At 36.3% G+C, this 22,909-nt stretch overlaps 1 protein-coding gene across 12 annotated transcripts in view; it reads left to right on the top strand.

The window, feature by feature from the left end:
• The window catches only part of SCEL (sciellin), a 110,356-nt gene that overhangs the window by 58,379 nt on the left and 29,068 nt on the right, over positions 1–22,909 (top strand). For 7 of the 12 annotated variants that reach the window (XM_058276517.2, XM_058276518.2, XM_058276526.2 and 4 more), the window contains 9 exons: positions 212–271; positions 636–695; positions 9,798–9,857; positions 10,520–10,579; positions 11,438–11,497; positions 13,355–13,405; positions 16,362–16,421; positions 16,555–16,614; positions 16,768–16,824. In XM_058276517.2, coding sequence (XP_058132500.1) covers positions 212–271; positions 636–695; positions 9,798–9,857; positions 10,520–10,579; positions 11,438–11,497; positions 13,355–13,405; positions 16,362–16,421; positions 16,555–16,614; positions 16,768–16,824 — 528 coding nt within the window. The remainder of the gene's footprint in view (positions 1–211; positions 272–635; positions 696–9,797; positions 9,858–10,519; positions 10,580–11,437; positions 11,498–13,354; positions 13,406–16,361; positions 16,422–16,554; positions 16,615–16,767; positions 16,825–22,909) is intronic. The other 5 variants (XM_058276525.2, XM_058276527.2, XM_058276520.2 and 2 more) reach the window with 3 other exon arrangements.

Genomic DNA, 22,909 nt, shown 5'->3' with positions numbered 1-22,909 from the left:
ACATATCCCACTCTAATTTCATGGTTTAAATCAAGCACTACTGTGGAAATTGATAAGGTAAGCTACGGATAATTAAGTCAAAGGCCTTCCTGGTCATTTGGCCCTGGAAACATCTGACACTATTTTCAGGGACATTCTTGTTTAAACACATTTTAAAGAAAATTGTATGCAACCTAACTGACATAAGATGTTGATTTTTTTTTTTCCAAAGAAGCCTAAACCTTGAAACTTGTATCAAAGAGAACACTAGGACAGATAAACCCAGCAGAGGGTGAGAACTGCTTGAATGCTTTTGAAACTTGGATATTTTCTCATAGAATAATTGCCTTCTCAGTGCTATGAGGGGCATCACGTCTTTAAGTATGTGTTTTCTCTTCTGTCTCTGATCAGTGCCCATGATCTTCACTTTGGAGATTTCACCATACATACTATCTGAATTTACATTTAATACAATAAAATCCTAAAGATTAATTATATTATTTATAAGCATTTTTATATTAAAAGTGATTTTAATATCAGTATAATTTTCCCCAAAGGCTTGAATTAATCATCAAGCATATGGAATATATAAGTACCTAATACTGTGGGAATACTCTGAAAATGATCTATGCTTTTGTTTTGTTTTTTCTTTTAAGACCTGAAGGCCTTGATAACGTTATCAGAGTGAATTCCAAAGAAAGCGAAAACATCACTAGGTAAAACTTATTAGTGTTGTTTAATCTGATTTCTATAAGTGATGATAATTCAGAAAATAAAATGATTTGACTTTTTAGCTTCACAAACGTATTTTATTAGCATGGGATTGGAAAATAAATATGGGTGAAATGACCTTCCCTTTTTGCCCTAACAAAACCTTTTTTGTTTTTTGATTTTTTTAAGAGTTGCCCCAGTGTTTGATGGTGAATTGCCTTATCTCCCAAGTTTGGGGCTTTTATTTTTTTATGTTTTTGATTTGAGGTAAAAAAAAAAATATATATATATATATATACACATATATATATGTATATATATATACTTTTTTAAAAAAATTTTATTCATTTTGTAAAAATATTACATTCAAAAAATATGAGGTCCCATTCAACCCCACCACCCCCACCCCACCACTCCCCCCACAGCAACACTCACTCCCATCATCATGACACATCCATTGCATTTGGTAAGTACACCTCTGGGCATCTCTGCACCTCATGGTAAATGGTCCACATCATAGCCCATACTCTCCCTCGTTCCATCCAGTGGGCCCTGGGAGGGTTTACAATGCCCGGTGATTGCCCCTGAAGCACCATCCAGGGCAACTCCAAGTCCCAAAAATGCCTCCACATCTCATCTCTTCCTCCCATTCCCCATACCCATCAGCCACCATGGCCTCTTTTCCCACACCAATGCCACCTTTTCTCTGTGGACCTTGGATTGGTTGCGTCCGTTGCACCTCTATGTCAAGAGGAGGCTCAGATTCCACATGGATACTGGATGCAATCCTCCTACTTTCAATTGTAGGCACTCTAGGCTCCATGGTGTGGTGGTTGTCCTTCTTCAACTCCATCTTAGCTGAGTGGGGTGAGTCCAATAAATCAGAGTGTAGGAGCTGAAGTCTGTTGAGGCTCAGGGCCTGGCTATCATATTGTCAGTCCAGAGATTCAAATCCCCTAAATATATCTTAAACCCCAACACCAAGTACATTTCCAGTAAAGTAGCATGAAAGTCTTGTGAAAAGAGATCCCATCTGAGTCCAGTTCCATCATGCAGAAACAACAGCTCCAAAGAAGGGCCATCTGACATGGCAGTGAACCCCATCTGCCATGACCATAGAACCCGTGGGTCTCTTTAGCCCTCAAAGGAACCAATACCTGGGGTTGTATCTACTTTATCTGTCTCTTAGACTCTGCTCAGTTGTGCATAAGGGCAATCCTTCTGACAACCTCCAGACTCTTTTTTAGAGACTCGTAGCCATATAAACTCATTTCTCCTTTCCATTTCCCCCTTACATTAGGTCAAACAGCATTTTAAAGTCATGTTATTATATGTAAACAGGGATATTCTGCTGATCCTCATTGAACCTTTAATTCAAGGTCATTTTCTAGTTGCATCATCAGTTGGTACTTGGTAGTGATCCCTCGGTGCCAGGGAGGCTCATCCCCGGGTGTCATGTCCCACGCTGGGGGGAAGGCATTGCATTTACATGCTGAGTTTGGCTTCGAGACTGGCCACGATATACACATTTTTATCATAAAATTTGTCATTTTAACTATTCTTAAGTGGCATTAATTACATTCAGAATGTTGTACATCTGTCATCCCTATTTCCAAAAATTTTCATCACTCCAAATAGATACTTTCTACCAATTAAGCAATAACTCCACATTTCACTTTACCTCTGGTCCCCGGTAACCTTCAGTTTATTTTCTGAATTTGCCTATTCTAGATAGTTCATATAAGTAGAATCATATAATATTTGTCCTTTTATGTCTAACTTATTTCACTTAGCATAAATTTTTTAGTGTTCATCCATTTTGGAGCATGTATCAGAACTTCAGTCCTTTCTAGGGCTGAAAAATCTTCCATTGTGCATATATACCTCCTTTTGCTTATCCATTCATCTGTTGATGAATACTTGTTGTTTACATCTTTTGGCTATTGTGAATAATGCTGCTATGGGCATTGATATACAAGTATCTAATTTCCTGTTTTCAGTTCCTTTGCTTATAACCTAGAAGAGGAATTGCTGAGTGATATGTTTCATTAGCTTTTTAAGTAAACACCAAACTGTTTTACACACTGGCTACATCATTTTATAATCCCACCAGCAATATACGAGGGTTCTAATTTCATGACATCCTCACTGACACTTGTTATTTTCCCCTTAAAAAAAAATAATAAATTATAATCAATCTAGTAGGTGTGAGGTGGGATCCTACATTGGTTCTGATTTGCATTTCCCTAATAACTAATGACACTGAGCATCTTTTCATAGGCTTGTTGCCCATTTGCCTAAATTTTTTGGAGAAATATCTATCAAGTCTTTTGCCCATTTTTAAATTTGATTGTTTGTCTTTTTGTTACTGAGTTGTAAATGTTCTTTATATAGTTTAGATATTAAACCCTTATTTTATATATATATATATGATCTGCAATATTTTCTCCCATTCTATGGGCTGTCTTTTTACTCTTTCGATAGTGTGCTTTGATGCACAAAAATTTAAAATTTAAATGAAGTCAAATTTATCTGTTTTTTCTTTTGTTGCCTTTGTTTTCAGTGTCATATTTCAGAAACCATTGCCTGAATTTTCCTTTATGCTTTCTTCTAAAAGTTTTATTGTTTTAGCTCTTAAATGTAGGCCTTTGATCTGTTTTGAGTTAATTTTTTATATTATTTATGGTTAGGGTCAAATTTCACTATTTTGCTTGTGGATATCCAGTTTTCCCAACACCACAGCTTGTTGAAGAGACTCTTCTTTGTCCATTGAATGGCTTGGCACACTTGTCAAAAATCAATTGACCATAGATGTGAGGGCTGATTTCCAGGAGCTCAGTTCTATTTCATTTGTCAATATGCCTATCCTTATGCCAGTAGCACACTGTTTGGATTACTATAGCTTTGTAGTAAGTTTTGAAATTGAGAAATGTTGAGTGCTCCAATTTTGTTCTTCCTTTCCAAGATTGTTTTGGCTATTCTGGGTCCCTTGAATTCCATATGAATTTTGAGACACATTTTTGCATTTTTGCAAAAGATGCCGTTGGGATTTTGATACAGATTACATTGAATCTGTATATCATCTTAGGTAGTATTGTCTTATTAAACAATGTTAAGTCTTCCAGTCTATGAATATGTGATGTCTTTCCATTTATTTAGGTTTTTTTTAAAATTTCAGCAACATTTTGTAGATTTGAACATATAAATCTGTGTCTCTGTTAAATTTATTCCAAAGAATTTAATTATTTTTTATGCTATTTTAAATGGAATTATCTTAATTTCCATTTTGGATTGTTCATTAGTAGCATTTAGAAATAAACTGTACTTTGAATGTTGATTTTGTGTCATGCAACTGCTGAATTCATTTATTAGCTCTAATAGTTTGTTTACAGATTCTTCAGGGTTTTCTACATATAAGGTCATGTTGCCTGTGACTACAGATAGTTTTACTTCTTCCTTTCCAAAATGGGAGCCTTGTTTTTTCTTTTTTCTTTTTCCCCCAATTGTTCTGGCTAGAGCTTCCAGTATTAGGTTGAATAGAAGTGGTGAAAGTAGGCATCTTTGTCTTGTTCCTGATCTTAAGGCAAGTTTTCAGTCTTTCAGTATGATGTTAACTGTGGGTTTTTCATAAATGGTCTTTATTCTGTTGAAAAGTTTCCTTCTCTTCTTAGTTTGTTGAGTGTTTTTATTATGAAATGGTGTTGAATTTTGTCAAATTCTTTTTCTGCATTAATTGAGATGATCATGTGCCCACCTTCATTCTTTTATTGTTATGTCTTACATTGGTTTTCTTACGTAAAACCACCCTTGCATTCCTGGGGTGAATCCCACTTGGTTACAGTGTATAATCCTTTTTAATGTGCTGTTGGATTCAGCTGATAAGTGTTTTGTTGAGGACTTCTGCATCTATATTCATGATGAAAATTGGTCTATAATTCTCTTTTCTTGTGCTGTTCTTTAACTAGCTTCAGTATCAGGGTAATATTAGTCTCACTGAATGAGTTAGGAAGTATTCCCTTCTCTTCAATTTTTTGGAAGTTTGAGAAGGATTGTCATTAATTCTCTTTAAATATTTCTTAGAATTCACCAGTGAAGCCCTCTGGTGCTGGACTTTTCTTTGCTGGGACATTTTTATTATTGATTCAGTCTCCATATTGTTAGGCTATGATTTATTTTTAGGAATGAGCTTCTCAATTGAATTTCTTTGTGTTCATAGAAAGCACAGTCTTGACAACATTTTCAAAGTGGATCTCCAAAATGAAAAAGATCCAAGAATAAGGCTTAATAAAAACTCTTGTAAATCAACTTCCATATAAATAGCAGTCTTAGAAGGCAACTCAGTGGAGAGGTTGGACAGGTATATGCATTGGGAGTAAGGACAAATCACACCCTTTTTCTTCTATTCAGAGCTATCTGGACTTGGCAACATTACCCAGTCAAGATACTTCTGCCATCCTCTACTGTCCTCTTTGTGTTCTGATTATACCCCTTTTGCATTTTAATGGAGTGGCCTGTGTCCACCTGAGAAGGAGTCATTATTTTTTACACCATGAAATGTACTTTTTCTTGCTCTTTGTAGCTCACCATAATCTCTTCTGGAACAAATGATATTTAAAAATTTGGGGGTGGGGGGTGGTTGCATTTATATGAAGAAAGCATCATTCTTATTAATTAAAAACAGAATAGGCAATTAAATCCAATTTGTTGAGTAGAAACTTATAGTCTGTCAATATCCTGTACAGAATTTTAACTTACATGACTTAAACGCTGTCCATTTGGGGTATTCTAACTCGGGGTGCCTGAAGGCAAAGTTGATTTTTGTTAAATAAGAGCTTTCATGTGTTCTTATGTGCTCTGAAGACACAAGAGAAAATCAAATGTTTTTTGTTAACAAACAAGGAACCTTAAATGGTCTTTAGCTCAAACCGTTAGAGAATTTCCATTTGCTTTTAGAGCACTTACAAATTTACATTAATTTAGAGAACTTGTATATTTACCACTTCTTAATTTTCCGATCATTGTTAACTTGATTAGTGTGTTAGTCTAATGATATTCATTGAAACCCCTTTCCTTATTTGAAGAAAACAAGCCCTCAATGGGCTTATTAAAGTAAATCCCAAAATAAATAAAAATATCAAGAGGTGAGGGAAAACATTTAGAGCTCTGTTCCCCCTCCTTTGTTTGGCACTTATAAGCACACTGCATAAGCAGTGGGTGCATGGAAGTGTGTGCTGCATGTATTTGAGCAGAGCGTTTATGTGTAGTATGTTTGTGTGTGTATGGTGTGTGTTTAAAGATGAAAAGCTTAACTAAGTGTACTTTGTTAAAAGAGTTCCCTTATCCACAAACTGTCAAGTATGCCTGGGGTGCTTATTCCTTTTGCTTTTTGTTTTTTAGGAAGCAGATGGGGTATATTTGAAACTGAGCTTGTTGGCATGTTGCTGAAAACAGGGCACCAAATAATTCCATGTGGTTTCCTTTGAACTCCTTTCCATTCAGTTAACTCAGTACATGCTATTATTTATTCATCCTAAAATATGTCACTATTGCCTGTGGGCCCAGTAAGTGGAGCAAGACTTCAGCTAGCAGAGAAACATGCTGTGCACACTGTCAAGCGGCCCTGCTTTGGGTGGTATGACCTTGAAGGCTTAAAGAAACCAAATGAATTAGAAAATTGCCCAGTTTTGCAGCCAACAAATACAATGTAAGATCACTGTTTCCATTAGCATTGTTTTCCTTGGTTATCTGGGTGGTTTAGGGAGATAAACTGAGGTAGAGATAGAGCAGGGAGCCAGAAAGCTCTGTGTTCAAATTCTGGCTCTCCCACTTGCTAGTTGTGTCCCTTAGGGAAGGTTACTCACCACTTCTGTGCCTCAATTTACTCATCTACAAAAATGGGGATCATAAAACTGCCATGCCTGGCATAAAACAGATACATGTAATTACTAGCAATAATAAAGATTTAGGTGGATTTTTTTCTTTATTATTTAGATAGTGTTCAAATATTTGATTTACTTCAACTCCCCAAGAGAAATCCATGTTTTCCTTTCTAATTTTTATTAAAGAGACTATTTCAGATTGTGATGCATTGCTCTTCACATGTTGATGCGTGTATGTGCATGCCTGCCAATGTGTGCACATATCTGTGTACACAAATGCATGTTTGTGTGCACATGTGCATTTATATGTTTATCCATTTGTGGGTTTTGTACCTTATTGTGTATATGAGTGCCCATCTGCACAGGGTATGCACCTGCACACATACATGCATGCATGTGAGCACACATGTGTGCACATGCTTGTGTGTTCATTGGTATATTTGTAAGGGCATGTGTATGCTTTTATATGAGTGCATGTATACACAAATGTGTATGTGCTAATATGTGTGTGCAATGTGTTTGTGTGTACACGTGTGTGTTCATGATCATATGTCTATGTGTGTGTGCCTAAGTGTGTTCATGAGTGCATATGTGCATGGATGTGTGTGCCTATGTGCTTGCATATGTTTTGTGTTAGTGTGATTGCACACTTGTGCAATATCACACATGGTAATGTGCATGAGTGTATATGTAACATATGTATGCATGTGGGTATGTGAGTATATGTATACATGGATGTGGAGGTGTGTGTGCCCGTATGCATGTATGTGAGAGTATTGCAGTGTGTGTGTGTGTGTATGTATGTGTGTCTCCATTCATATGTTTGTGCTTCTTTGGGCCTTTTGAGGACAGAAGTTTTCATTTTCTTTTTCTACACATAATTAAGTTCTGCAGATCTTTTAAACAAATAAATAGATCTCGCTCCTTCCCTTATTAAGATCTTTCATTGCTCTTTCATTTCAGGTAAAGTAAAATTCTAACAGTTGGCCTTTTATTTACTCAATAAACTCGAGTCACAATGATTTTTTTCTATTTCAAGTTCATTCCTGCCTTCCAGCATTTGGAAATGCTGTTCCCACTTCCTGGAATGCTGTGCCCCATACTGTCATCTTCTCAAAGAGGTTGTTCCCGACCACTGAATATAGCTAATCATTACCACCCCCAACGCCAGGTCCACAAGCATTCTTTTTTTTTTTTTTAAAGGTTTATTTATTTATTGCTCTCCCCTTCCTCCTCCCACCCCAGTTGTCTGTTCTCTGTGTCTATTTACTGTGTGTTCTTCTTTTGTCCCCTTATGTTGTTGTCAGTGGCACGGGAATCTGTGTTTCTTTTTGTTGCATCATCTTGTTGTGTCAGCTCTCCATGTGAGCAGCACCATTCCTGGGCAGGCTGCACTTTCTTTTGTGCTGGGTGGCTCTCCTTACGGGGCACACTCCTTGCGCGTGGGGCTCCCCTACACGGGGGACACCCCTGCGTGGCATGGCACTCCTTGTGCACATGGGCCAACTCCACATGGGTCAAGGAGGCCCGGGATTTGAACCACGGACCCAGCATGTGGTAGATGGATGCCCTAACCACTGGGTCAAGTCCGCCGCCAAGCATTCTTTTTATTTTCTTCACAGCATATATTATTTTCTGGAATTGTGGCATTCACTTATATGTTTAATTATACATTGCCTTCCTCCTCCTATCCCCAATTTAGAATGCAAGCCTCATGGCTAAGCCTGTGTCTACATTGTTCACTTTCGTGCCAGCAACTGGGACAGAAATCCCATAGTGGGATTTCCATTAACATAATGGAGTGAAAGAATGCTATAAATACTGAAGTTATATATACTATTAGGCATTGCTTCATACAGTTAAACTCAAAATAGAATAAAGTAATCAGATTATTAATTACCACACTCTTCTTCATTGAGTACTTCATTTAGGTACTTTTAAATTTAAATAATCCTCTACTATGTGCTTTCTTTAATATGTTTAAAGAGATCAAAGTCTTGACATATAATCAAAGCAAACTCCACAACCAGTAAAAATATTACAAGGTAGGAGTTTCAATGCTTACTCTACCATCATTTCTCTGATTAATACTTAAATTTAGAAATAGAATCCTGGGAATTTAGGGAAAAATCAACAAGGGGTAATCTTGGGTCAGGTGGTTATTCCTATTAGGTAAATTGCTCCTTATTTATATAATAGATCCAAATTTTTAATTGCTTTTTTTAAACCTGGGTATACACATTCATAGACATCTGGATACAAATTTTTAAAACTTTAGACAATATCTGGTTGTTCCCAAATACCTGGATCTTCGACGTTGTATAGATGCAGCCTCAAAGACTTTGTGATCTTAGGAGGGTCCCAGAGTTTGGAGAAACAGGATATAAAAGCACCTTCCTGTGTATTTTCTTTTTCCCATGTGGCATCCTAAGTAGATCAGAGGAGTGTGTGCTGGTGCTGTATATGTGGAAAACACATGTAGCTGCAATAAGAAAATCAGACTTCCATTAAGATCAGAGGCAGAAGTCCACTAAAGGGTAACAATAAAATCCTGATGTGTTTTCAGTGACATCAGAGGAGTTTTCTATTATAATAAATGTCTTACATTTCATCATTTTAGAACTCTATAGGTTTTTATCTTCCCATTGTTTATTGCCAATGCAACTGGTCAAAATATGTAGTTTCAAAACACAGTTGTAAGTGCCAGAAGTAGATACCAGGTGGCATATTGTGGATTTTAACAAATTGGTATACTTATCTGAATCCAATTTTGTGATTTAAAAAACCTGTTAATGAATGTCAATTTTATGAGACACAGATTCTTCAAGGCTGGATTTAAAGTCCCATTGCATTTTGGAGGTTAGTGATAAGAGTGTGTACCTTCTGGAACATGGCATGAGACATGCAGATAGACTATTTCAAAAATGTTTTGTGTGCCTGACAAAGGCTAAGAACATAGTCTTAAATGAATCAAAATAGAGGCAGAACCCCAGCCCAGTATGTTCTAGTGGCCTAATGGCTCTAAGATTAAAACATTGTTTTACTGAATCTCAATGAGTTTCAGAGATGTATGATCCCTACACATTTCTGTATAGTCATCTTTAACAATCGTCAACACTTTGGCATGATCTAAAAGAGTTTTTATAGTGATTTTGAGTTTTAATGAATAGTTTGCGCTACCTGATGTTAATCTACCATTAACTTCATCACTTCTTCAATGTTTTAAAGGGGCCGGAGCCTTGACAATCTCATCAAAGTGACCCCTGCAGTAAATAGAAGTAACCGTGGGTAAAGGTTATGTCTTATCTTTATTCCTTTCCTTTTCCCATCAATTCCCTTCCTACTCCCTTATTCGTGTCACTCATCAGAGAAGGTGTGTCAAAAAACCTTTGGATTGGAATCAGAAAGTCTGAGTGCCATTGCCTTCCAGCTGGGTGCCATTAAGAAAGTCTTTTGACCATTCAGAGCTGCAGCGTCTTTGGTTATAAAATGAAGATCATAAATGTCTGTTCCACCGTTATCACTTAATTGTTATAAGGATCAAGTGAAATAATGGATATAAAATCTCTTTTTTAAAAATGTACTACAAATGAAAACTATTGACAAAGTGCAGTTTAGTCATGGCTATCACATTAGATGGAATATTTAGAGGGGCCAGGTAAGAGCTTTGGCAAGTTATAACATTGTTACTGAATTATTTTTTAAAGTCAATCTTTGTCATAATTTTATGGTTTTATTTGAGGGTAAATAGGAAACTGAGCCAGTTTATCAATGATTTGTATGGAGGTCACACATTTTATTCTTTAAATTAAGGCCATAGACTGGTATTTATTTCTCTTAGGACTTATAAACAAAATCAATCTTGAGTACATGCATTTCTTAAACCTAAAAAGCAATTAATTTAATTATATTTTTACTTAAAGTGTTTTTGTTTCCTTGTTTGTTTAAAGCTCCAAAGACCTTGATGAGTTCATCAAAGTGAACCCACGAACAGAAAAAAGTGTCCAAGAGTAAGATTTAATAAGTGTCCCTTTTTCATTCCATGCTAGCCAAGGTATAACACTAGCACTGGAAAATCATTTTACATAGTGATGCTGAGCATAGTGATAGTTCAAGAAAAGCAATGTAACCTTGATCACTTACATCCAAAATGTTAAAGACGTCAGAGAATTAATTTCTGATATAATGGAGACATCCTTTGATTAATTAGGTCTACTGCTGTTTTTCAGAATGGACAACGTATTTTGATTTGTTTATTTTAAGCAGAAGTGATGGCACAATAGAGGAGAAAGAGAACTAGACTGGAGCTGACTCTGCCCTCATTGACCTCAGACTAGTTACATAACTTGTCTGAGGAAAATGGAGAAAGTGCTTTGAAGTCACTTCCAACACGATTCCAGTTACTAAGTTTGAATAAGACATTCGATGTTCTAATTAGGCCCATGTACTCCAGAGCTAGATTGCCTAGATTTAATTTCCAGCCCTGCCACTATTAGCAATGTGGGAAAATTACTTAATCTTTCTATATTTCAATTTTTCCCTCTGTGAAATTGAGATAATAATGCTTCCTAGGTCATAGGATTGCTATGATAAACCAATGCAAATCCCTCAGAGTAGTGCCTGGCACACTATAAAGTTTCTAAAAACATTAGCTATTGTTCCTTATCAATGCTAATATAGTTTGGTCCAAATACATATATGTGTAGTCATCATTGAAAAACTTCCAACTCTTTGAAATGATTTCTATCTCAATAAATATCTTATAAAATAATATTGTTATAATAAATTTTTTTCATTTAAAATAAGTATATTGTAACCACTTGATATAACTCTACCACCAACCTGATCATTTCTTGTATGTTTTAAAGTGGCCAAAGTCTTGACAGCCTCATCAAAGTGGCTCCTGAAACAAACAGAAATAACCAAGGGTAAGGTTTATGGAACTCTTCTATCTCTTCCTTTTATCTATTTGTATTAGTCAGGATTCTCTAGGGAAACAGAATCAATAAAAGATATCTGTCAATAGTATGCGATTTTATAAGAGTCTCTCATGTGACCATGGGGATGCACAAGTTCAGGTTCCTCAGGCAGGCTGCAACCAGAGGCTCCAATGAAAGTCCAGTGAAGGTTCTTGATGAGTTCTGGGGGATGTTGTCTGTCCAAAGACGAGCTGGGAAATTCTCACTCAATGCTGGAATCACTTCCCCTTTTAAGGCATTCAGTTGTTTGGATGAAGTGTCACTCATTGCTGATGGCAATCTCCCTGATTGATGTAATTGTAATCAGCTATCTATGATTTACATTGCAGTAAAGTCAATAGTGATTAAATGCCCTTGTATTACAGTTAGTCCAGTGCTTGCTTGACAAAACAACTGGGCACAATTACCTGGCTGAGTTGACATAACAGACTAACCATCAAGCTATTCAACTCTAAAAATAGGATGAAATATATTGACCCACCATAGAGGTATCCACTAACGGAACCCAAGACCAACAGCTCTGGTGTCAGAAACTTTATGTTTAAGTCCCTCCTCTGATCTCCCTAACTGTGGGCTTAAGGAAAAGAAAGCATTCCTTAAAATACAGAAACGAGCCCTTCTTTCCTTGCCTCTTCAAACTTGTGCTGGCTCGTGCCTTCCTTGACTTTCGGCAGCATCATTCCAATCCTTGCCTCTGTCTTCACATGGTCCTTTCCCCTGATTGTCTGTGTCTTCTTCCTCCTCTTCTAAGAACTTCTGCTATTGGCTTGGGGACCATCATAAATCCAAGGTGATCTCATCTTCAGATCCTTTACTTAATTACATCCATCAAGACCTATTCCAGGCAAAGTCACACTCTGAGGTTCTAGGTGGACATATCTTTTGGGGAGCCACAATTCAGCTTAGCACAGCATTCTACAGAAAGGTCTTCATGTGAAGGAAAGCTTTTCTTTTCTTCTGCTTCCATCATTCATTCCCTCTTTTCTTATTCTCTATCATCCAAATCATTCCCTAAGTTGAGGGGTCATTTTTAAAAATTATACTTAATTTATTGAAATAATAAGGAATGCACAGAGTGACATTTGTCTTTCATAGAGACAATTTTCTCTAAGGCATGTAGTGTTAAGTAAACAATCAGATATAAAATCATGAAGCTGAAAACATAAATTGTTATGCTAGTTTGAACCCGATTTAGGTATAAAAAATACTGAGACATAGTTCTTCTTTCTGACATATTCCTTTTTTACTTGGCATATGCATATGCTTTCTACTTTTACTTTGTATAGCTACCATGCACAATTTTTTTAGACTAGATCAGGGGTTAGCAAACTTTTTCTTAATGCACTAGATAATTAATAGGTCTTGGGGGCCAAACCATCTCTGTTTCAACTACTCTGCAGAGTACAAAAGCAGGCATATAGGAAATATGTTGTAAATGAATGGGTATGACTATGTTCCAGTAAAATTTTATTTGTAAAATTGGTGACAGACCAGATTTGGCTTGGGGACAATTGTTTTGCTGACCCCTGGACTACATAATATTCAAGAAAGAAGAGTTTAAGAGTAACTCTGTTTTAAGGGTGATGAGAAAACAAACAAGAATAAAAGTAATTAAATTCTCATATATACATAGTTGTAGAAGAAATTAATTGATCATAACCACTGCTTTTATAGAGAGCTAAAAGAAAATCTAAGTAATGATGGAGTCTTACTAAGCATCTGCCATTTGGTTTGATACTAATGTTGAAAAAATTATTATTGCTTTTAGTTGACTTTATCAGTCATTGAAACTAGTATTTTTTTTAGAAACCAAGACCTAGACAATCTTATCAAAGTGATCCCCTCAGCAAACAAAAGGTAAGAATATCAAGGACTCCTGAGCAAGTACCCAGTTTATGCTAACAAATAAGATTAATCGTTCTTTGAAATTTTGAAAGGGGACATGTAAGAAAATGAGAACAAGTTTATTTGTTGATGTGTAAAAACATTATAAAGGTTTTTCTTTTCATGAATTCCATTTATATGATTATATTATTGTTGAAGATGTTCGTATCAAGGCTAATTATGTGTAATTACTACTTGAGAGATTCATTTCAACACAATAATAGCATAAGTAGATTAGAAATACAAATTTATCATTAATAAATTGTAAGTTGATTAAACTGAATAAACCAGAGAATACTGGTTCTCTGCTCTCTCACAAACCCAAGGATCAAATCTTAAATGACTTCTGAAAAAATTGGCAACAGATAACATTCTTATACTAAATTGGAATATTTTTGCATAACACTGAATTTATTTCTGTCTTTCTGAAAAGTTAAGACCCATTTGTACATGAAGTGAGAGTTAAGAAAAGTGTGGCAGAGAAACTCCAAGATAGGTGTAAGTGACCTTTCAATTATTGTGAAGGTAATGTTGGTAAGAGCATTGTGCAGCGTTAAGGAACGACTGTGAACCTGAGAGACAGGCAGCCTGTTCTCGGGAAAGAATGTGGGGTTTGGGACCCATTTGCTGTGGTTTCACTCCTGGTTCACCCTCAGCCACTATGTATGTTTGTGGTCTGGTGAGTAGTTTAATCTCTCTGAAGCTCAATTTATTTATAACGGGGGTATGGGGCCAAACAAGGTAAATAATGTATATAAAGTAGAAACTCAGGAAACATTACTTTTACTTTAGAATCCCATTGAATGATTCAAAGTGTTCACATAAAAATCAGTCATCAAACTTGCTCAGTTCTCACTGAATTTGATTCTTTATTTTATTTTGTTTTAGCAGTGAACAAGGTCTTGATGAACTTATTACTGGAAGCCCCAAAGCTGTCAAAAACACTGCTAGGGAAGGGAAGGATGTTATTTACTAATTTTGCTCTGTTTCTTCTTAACTAATCCCAATGTGAACATGAATGACTTATTAATATATCTACTCATCTTATAGGTAAATTGAAAGCATCTTGAAAAATCATCACAATTTTTATATTTCCCCAGAAACTTAGATATCCAACCTGTGAATAGTAAGCGAGAGAGGCAGTGGAAAGGAGTAATTGGGAAATTGGGAGTAGGAACGTTGCTACTCCATTCATTGTTTGTGTTTTGTTTTACAGTATTGATGTTAATACTTTGCCTCTGGGATTTGTTAAAATTTTTATTAAAATTTATCAATAATAGCTAATTAAAGAAAAAGACTCACACATCTTGCTACGCATCATGAGCTATATCCTTCACCTCATTTTGGTATATTGGGTTTTCTGGCAGCAAGTGGAAACTGAGTGACGTTGTTATTCCTTAAAACATTTGCTATTCCCAGCAAAGTTAAGGGAAAATTTTGCATAATTCTTTAAGTAGCATCTGTCAGATAATGAATCTCACTTTTTCTCCCTGGTTATCTGAAGATTTTTATATGATTACACATTACTGTTTCATATATCTTAAGAATGTTTTATGATTTCTCATTTTTAAGGTTTGTTAGCACATTAAAAAATCATAAAGTTTTAGAGATGGAAGGGACCTCAGAGAACACTCAGCTCAGTAGTTGAAACACATTTTGAAAACATGTTCCAGCTGAACCTACTCATTTTGCAGAAGAGGAAATTAAGATTCAAAAAGGTTAAGTGATTTGACCAGGGTCACAGAGAAAATCAGGGGAAGACTGATAGTAATTCTGTGATCTCTTAGGCAGTGACTAATTACCGAGCACCTACTGGGTTCACCGCTTACAACTAGGTATCATTAGTTGCACATTTGGTATAATTATAGGCCGTGAACACTAAAAAGAGAATTCAGTAGACATACTCAATCTTATTAACAGCAGGCAATTATCATAGATTAAAGCTAATTATGTACCAGGGGCTAGAGATGTTACTCCAAGACAATAATAGGTTGTCAATTTAAAATATTACATTTTGGAATACTTATGCACTGCTTACTGAATAGAGAATGTATTGTCTCTGAATCACATTTAAAAGAAAAAGACCCTTTGAATAACTAATTTAATAACCATGGCAAGCGGTAAAATTCATATTCATAGATTCCTGGAAGTTCACAAAGTTAGAAATGGACAGAGCCTTGAGGATTATCCAATCCAACCTCTTCATTTTACAGATGAGAATACTGAGGCCAGAGGCAAGAGAGTCACAGTCTTCTGTAAGGTCTTCTGACTCCCAACTGATCTCCTGGTCTTTGCACCACAGCACACAAACTTTGATCTTAAAATAAATGAGGCTCCTGGCTAGTATTGTAACCCTTGCGTGGGATGGCATGGAGGTGTCTTTTATATTCTCACAGATCACTCCGAGGATTTTACTATATAGATGATGAAAATACAAATATGCAGGTGACTGCAAAGTCAGGTTTTTTTTAGTCAACAGAGGAAAGAAAAGCCACAATATTAATGGATAGGTGGTACTCTCTTGTCAAGACACGTTGGGAATAATTCCAGTTTTAGAGCTTTTTTTAAAAATCAAAATCCTTAGTCAGTGGATGTGGTTTTAAAAAATGACAAGGACATTAGAATCAGTTTGTATCTTCCTTAGTTAAAACTTTAAAGAGTGAAAAATTGTTTGTGTGTGACACTTAACCAGTGTGACCTTGCAGACAGACTAAAGTCCAAAAGGGCAGGTCAGAGTAACTTTTCTTCTGATCCAGCATCATTCATCCTCCCTGGATTGATTAAAAAACTCATTTCAAGGTTATTCTGTGCCAAGCAAATATGTTTCATACCAAATGATAAGATAACCAATCCTTTCTTCCCCGTTTCCAATGACCTTAAAACTTTATCATCTCTAACCCAAGCTGCTTTAATTTTTTTCCACTTAAAGCAACCAAGATCTTGATAAGCTCATCAAAGTGAATTCTGAAACTCTCAAAAACAACCAAAGGTAATAGAAACTATGTTTTTTATGTGCTTTGTTCAGGAAGAATATTGTTTTATTATTATTTCTATTTGATTTTTAACCTTAATGATTTTGCCAAATTCATAAATAATCTGCTCTTTTCTTTTTCTCTTTAAAGGAGCCAAGATCTCAATAACCTCATCAAAGTGAACCTTGCAGGAGTCAGAAGCCATCAGAGGTAATCAAATAAAAGCAGCCATTTCATATGTTCATCTATCCGTTGCTCCTAGAGAAGTGGGGTTTTAATATTTTGCATTAATGAACTAGCACCAACCAAAAAGTCCTATCACTAATCTGAAGTTTGTTTGTTTATTTTTAATCTTTTAAACAGCCAAGACTTGGACAATTTTATTGAAGTGAAACCTTCAGCTCTCAGAAACACTAAGCGGTAAATGACCTTGCTTGACTATCTTGCCATGTCCCCACAGTTCTAGGGTAGAATTTTGTTTCCTTTTTCCTTTCTCCTCCTCCTTCTTTTTATAAAAAAAGCTTTTTATTTTCCTTTAGTGTTTCAAATGAGGACACATTTATAACTCTTGTATCTCCAGTCAATAAGGAAACATGTTGCACTCTTCTGGAATCAATTGTGTTATTTTGGAATCGGTTCTGTGCTTCTTATTTGCACTAAAATGAGTTCTTGTTTGTTTTCTATAGGAAACAGATTTTCAGATCTGAAATGGAAAATGACTTTTACTCATTATTAATAAGTAAATTATAAGAAAATTATTAAATTAAGTGATAAAATATTTTGGGAAAGTTGAATCAAACTAGTGGTTTAGATGGTTTAAAATAGATGCCTGCAGAGCAGAGGAAAGACTATTCAGGCTCTTCACAATCTCAGGTCCACAGCAAGTGTGGGTTCAGAAAAATGTATAGCAGATTTTAACCCTGAATTTCCATTTTAGTTTCTACAAAATATATTAAAATTAACTATATGTGATATTTTTTCACCTATTGGACTTTGTTAATAGATAAAACATACCAGAATGTGTTGTGTTCAAATTGCTTTGCTGACCTGGACTCTTATCCTAATAAATATTTTGCTGGGAATCATAGTCACAATATTCTGAGATGAAGAAAGCAAAGTAACATATATGAAAAGTGCATTGAATTCACTAGGAGAAAGAACAGTTTAATTACACTCATGGACCTAGCTTTTCTGTCTCCTTGCTTGCTTTTTATATTAGTGCTTTAATTTGCTTTTTCTGTTTATATGTTTTTATCACTGAGGTGTTGAGGTCTTTGAAGCAGAAAGTCACCACGGCAATTGAAGAGCAATTTCTACTTAGAGAATAGCATTTATTGAGTATCTATTGTGTGACTGGCAATATGTATACATTTAATCCTTACAACAACCCCATAGAAATACATTCATACACACTGTTTTATAGAGAGGAAAACTAGAGTTCAAGTATCTGGATTTAGGTCCTTCTAACATCACTGCCTAGAGGAAAAACAAAATATTTGTGAATAAATCAGCACAGACTTTCCTCCTCTTTCTGTCCTTCATACTGTGTACAGCCCATTACTCTCTATTCCACTCCCTACACACAACGTAAAAGGTTTAAAACGAGACACATTTATTCTAGAGACATGTTATTAAAATGACCAGAAGGTGAGAAAGTATTTATTTACATAGAGATTTCCTAAAAAAGCTGAAATTACAGCTAGCTTTTGGTATGGAACATGCCATCAATTACAGTGTAGAAATATCTTTAAGTAGGATTATCTCTTTATAGTGGTATTTGTTGGGGGTGTAGATTTTACTTTTTATCAGTAACAGTTTGGAGGCTCCTAATCATGTTGAAAGTGGTTAGGTTCCATTACCATACTGCAAAATAGCTAGCAATAGCTGCTCTAGCCACCTCTTTGGTGGCTGATTCCAACAGGCTGATTCATTCTCTCTGACTCCTGGACTCTCTTCCTCTTGTCCTGTTGACAATGATAACTTTCTCATAAAAGAGTTTTACATTTTGCTGCATTAGAAAATGCTAACATTTTAAAAAAGGTAGTTTGTCTTTCAGTAACTCCTAATCAAATATCTATAAAAATAAGATAATTATTATACAGATATGATCACTATATCAAGAAAAAATTCAAATAGTATTAGCCACTATTAGCCACTGGTGGATCATGGCAGCTTGATCCACCAGTGTAATGAGCTATGTCTAAATATTCATTAGCAGTATCCTAAATTTGATGATAATCAGCCAGGCTGTTCAAGAATTACCATGGAACAGACGAATAGGAAAGACTGAGTTGTCAATTGGAAAAAAATGTGACTCCATTCAATTTTTTCTGCCATCTGATTCTATAATGCATCCATGCTGCCCATTTGATTTTAATGTAGGTAAAGAGAGGAACATTTTAAAGTGCCTCCCAGTAGGAGTAACAGCCACAAGACAATTTTACATCCAATTCACTGTGACACAAGTGCTAGTTATTTAATAGTATAACAGCAGTGAATCAGAGCTCTTTTATGTGACTTGGTTGACATTTCCTGAAGCTGTATATTTAACTCACAGCTAGCGGCTGAATAAACCTCAGGCATCTATCAGAATGTAAGCAGACATCCCTGAGCTCCTTCTAGGAATGTATAAACCTGAACAAATGCAGAGATACATAGAATTTTCATTTATTAGGGAAAAATTGCATGACCTCTAGCAGTTACAGTTTCACATTTTCATGAACCAACATTACAAAGAGATACTCAATTGTCTGTAGCCTATAAACTTTTGTTATAATAATTACTAAAACTCATAAGTTACTGCACCCAAATGAAGACTAGAAAGCACTAATGACATAAAAGCCATTTTTCTTCCAAAATAGAAAAAAAAATTCTCAATTATTTGTAGCATTGTGCTTCCATCATTTTAAGTTCTTTAGATACTTTCTTTCTAGTTTATTTGTATTCCAAAAAGAGAAGAGTTCCTTTTCTTCCTATTCTGTATTTCTCAGATTTCTGCTCAAGACATAAACCTGTTGGTAACCATGACTCTTTCCTTTGCTTCAATCTCCATAATCAGTATTTTGATGCTTCTCCTAGTTATTTCAGGAATTGGTCCATGAAACTTCACCATCCCCTTCTATTGCCATAAGTCTAAGATTACTATTGCAATCTCCAAACTGTCTCTCTGCTGCCAGTCTTGCCCTCTGCCTTTCCAAACCATCTATCACACAATAGACAGAGTGACCTGATCATGTCATTCTTCTGATTAAAATCCAAATTACTATTGGCTAGCAGCCATACCCCTTATCCTGGTTTCCCAAGCCTTCCATGATCAGGCCCTATCTGCTTTCCTACCTCCTCCATCTCCTTTCACTCTTGACCCACAAGCAAGCCCCACCCCCCATACCCTCTGAATTGCAACTTCTTCTCTCTTCCTTTACTGCTATTTCTACTTCTCTGTTAGGTGTCAGCTCAGGTGTTTCTCATGTAGGCTCTGGGACACCCTACCTGATCCACCATGTCTACATAAAACAATTCTTCTAGGTGTTCTCAATCTCTCTGCACTTCCCCTCCCACAACATTCTCTTCTTAGAACTTTCCTTCTTAGAAGGAACTGACCATAAGATCTTTAAGGGCAAGAGTCTAATTCATTACTTCATCTGCAGTACCTAGCATATAACGGGTGCTTAACAAATATTCAGTGAATTAAAGCTAAATTTCAAAATGTGGTACTGAGGAAGATTCTATGATCGTGGTATTGAAAGCCAGGACTCGAGACCTTCAAGGGAAGGAAGTTTATTACAGCTGGCCAGGCCTGGCAGACTTGAATGCAAAAACCAAGCCCTGAACCAGTCTTTTAGGGTGCTTTTATACAGAAAGCATGGGAGTGATGGGAATAAGAAACATTTGGCACAAAAAGTTTCAGTTTCAGTTTCTCAGGACTTGGGGGCTTTCTGGGAACTAGGTAAGCTTGAATATACACATGGCCCATATTGTTCTTGAGTATACACACAGCCCATATCATTCCCCCTTTGATGCACGATTAAATTCATTAAGCTTCGGCATCACTATTGTTGGAGTCATGAGGTGCATGGTTGTCTGTGTTCTTATTGCATTATTTATCAAAGTGCATACCCTAGCTTTTATTAAGGGGAGGAAGCAGGGAAGTATGATGAGAGCATGGGAGGAGTTCTAGCTGCTTGCTGCTTTGACTCTTTATTTTTTTCATCAATTTCCCAGAAGGGCCCAATGATAAAGTTCTTGGGGAATATCTGGGGCTTCTCTTGGCTTCTGGAGGAAGTCTTTTTCCAAGTGGCAGAATTTTGGAGAGAGTCTTCTGGCAGCCATCTTGGGGGTTATTGATGTCCGCATGGACTTCTGGCAAGGTTCCAGATCCATCTATTGATTCCCTATCTTACTAGCTTGTTTCATTTCCCCCTCAGACAGTTTACACCTTTAATCTTGAATGGGTGCTGAAAGGAGATAATCTTTTTTTTCTGGCTACTTCCTGCTGGTTAGGGGCAGGAGGCCCTGCCTAACAAGGTATAAAACCCTCCTGCTATTCTATCTTGGCTGGAGGAAGATGGATCTGGCATCCTGGGCAAAGCTGGATGCAGTTCCCATATGACTAACAAGATGTTGATTCTGGAAGAAATAAACTTAGTTAGAATTTTGAGAATAGATGATTTCACTAAGAGGACACTGGACTACAGAAGTAGAAAAGGCCAGGTACTTGCAAAGGCTGCATTTTCCCAAAGTTGATGGAAAATAGTATTTTTCCTAGAGTTATTTTATGCTGTTAGTTAACTCTAGAAATTGTAATAGACAATGGAGTTAGGTATAAATTGCCAAGCATTTCCCTTTTCAGTTAAGCTATAGATGAAAACAGATAAGTTTTTTTTAAATGAGATGTTTGGTTTGTATTCCCCTTAGCAATAGGCTTTTGGGCTAGGGTTAGAGGGAATAGGTGACTTTGACATAGACACTACTTAGCTTTGTCTCTTGAGGAGGTTTTTCAAGTTGTCCAATGACTGGTATTTGTGCTTCCTGTCAGGTGCTTTTGGTGAACTGGTTCTTTCTTGGGCAGCTGGCTTTATTTAGGATTAGTGCACCAAGCTGGACATTCCTTTAACTTTAATAGCTGTGGGAGTAATTAGATCTACAGAGTAAAGTTCTTTACTTTTTTGGCTTTAATTGAGTAACTCCTGGTAATTTTTTTTGACTGTTTTTACCAGGCTTTGTCTTTTGAAAACTCATTTGGTTAAGCTGATTAAGAGTCTCAAGGCAGGAGTGGAGAAGGGGTCCCTCAGGATCTGGCTTTGGGCCCTCTACCAGTCATAGGGAGGCTTGGATGAGAGTTTGACACACCCTTATTTGCACCTCTGGGGTCTCTAGTAATTGAGCAAGGTATTTAATTAACCAGTTACTTGTAAGCCACTGGCAGCCCCTGGCCTCAAGCACCTTCTTTACCTGGTGTGGGGTGAAGACTGTGAGAGGTTGCTCCCAAGTCAGTTTGGTGACTTTTTCAATTAAAAGGGCTATTGGCCCCACTGCTTTCAGGCAAGGTGGCCATTTCTTTATTTTATAGACATGTTCATTAACTACTCAGAAGATGAAGTTTACCAGGACTTTTAACAAGTTCAATGTCCTTCTGTGTATGATCTAATAGGAATATCACCATAATTATTAGAAGATTGGGGGAATAGGATATAGGTACAGAACTTAATACTAATTAACATACTTCTCAATGCATAAGTTTCTCTTTGAGCTGCAATTAATAGATTTAAGTTTCAGGTTTGCAATACCTTACATGTTATCTCTCCACGGAAGCAGACTATAATGCCAATTGTGTTTAAGTTCTACTCACAGTACTCTGGTATTCATTGCTCCACTTGGTATGTTCTTCACAGAAGCTGCAGCACCACTGATTCTAGAGAGAAGCAAGGAAAGTAGTTTTCAGTATTCCATTGGCCTGGTGCACAGTGCCCTTTGGCACTAAGAAACAGTGCCAGTCTGGAGGCAATATCCATTTGGCTGTATTGAGCCATCATTGGCTGCTGCAGGAGTCGACATTTTCTTCATTGACTTCAGGAACACAACCAGAGCTGTAGTAGATACTTTTATTGTTTTAGGGGTCAGTGAACAACCTAGCCAATGACTTAAATGGAGAGGCAGCCTACAGTGTATTGAAGGCCTGGTCTGAATGCACAAGAGAGTTTGACAATGCTGAATTTTATTTCTTGATTTTTATATATACCTTTTAAACACTTCCAATGCAATGTGTAATATATCAAATGAACTTTTTAGTATTTTGCTTCTTATTTTAGCAGTAGAGGAAAAACTTTTTATTTATTTATTTTTAAATGAAAACTGGAGATTTTCAAAGGAATCAGGGTAATTTTTCATTACCACCACTTGAATATGCACATTGAAGTGACTTTCAGACAGATTTTATTGAAGTTACTTTTTGCCGTTAACATTAATCTAGGTTTCTAGTTAATAATGGCTCCTTAGAACTAGCCAC

This window comes from Dasypus novemcinctus, chromosome 15 (assembly GCF_030445035.2).
Source record: "Dasypus novemcinctus isolate mDasNov1 chromosome 15, mDasNov1.1.hap2, whole genome shotgun sequence".
NCBI lineage: Eukaryota > Metazoa > Chordata > Mammalia > Cingulata > Dasypodidae > Dasypus > Dasypus novemcinctus.
Note: the sequence above shows the minus strand (reverse complement) of the source record. Positions and strands in the feature narration are given on the sequence as shown.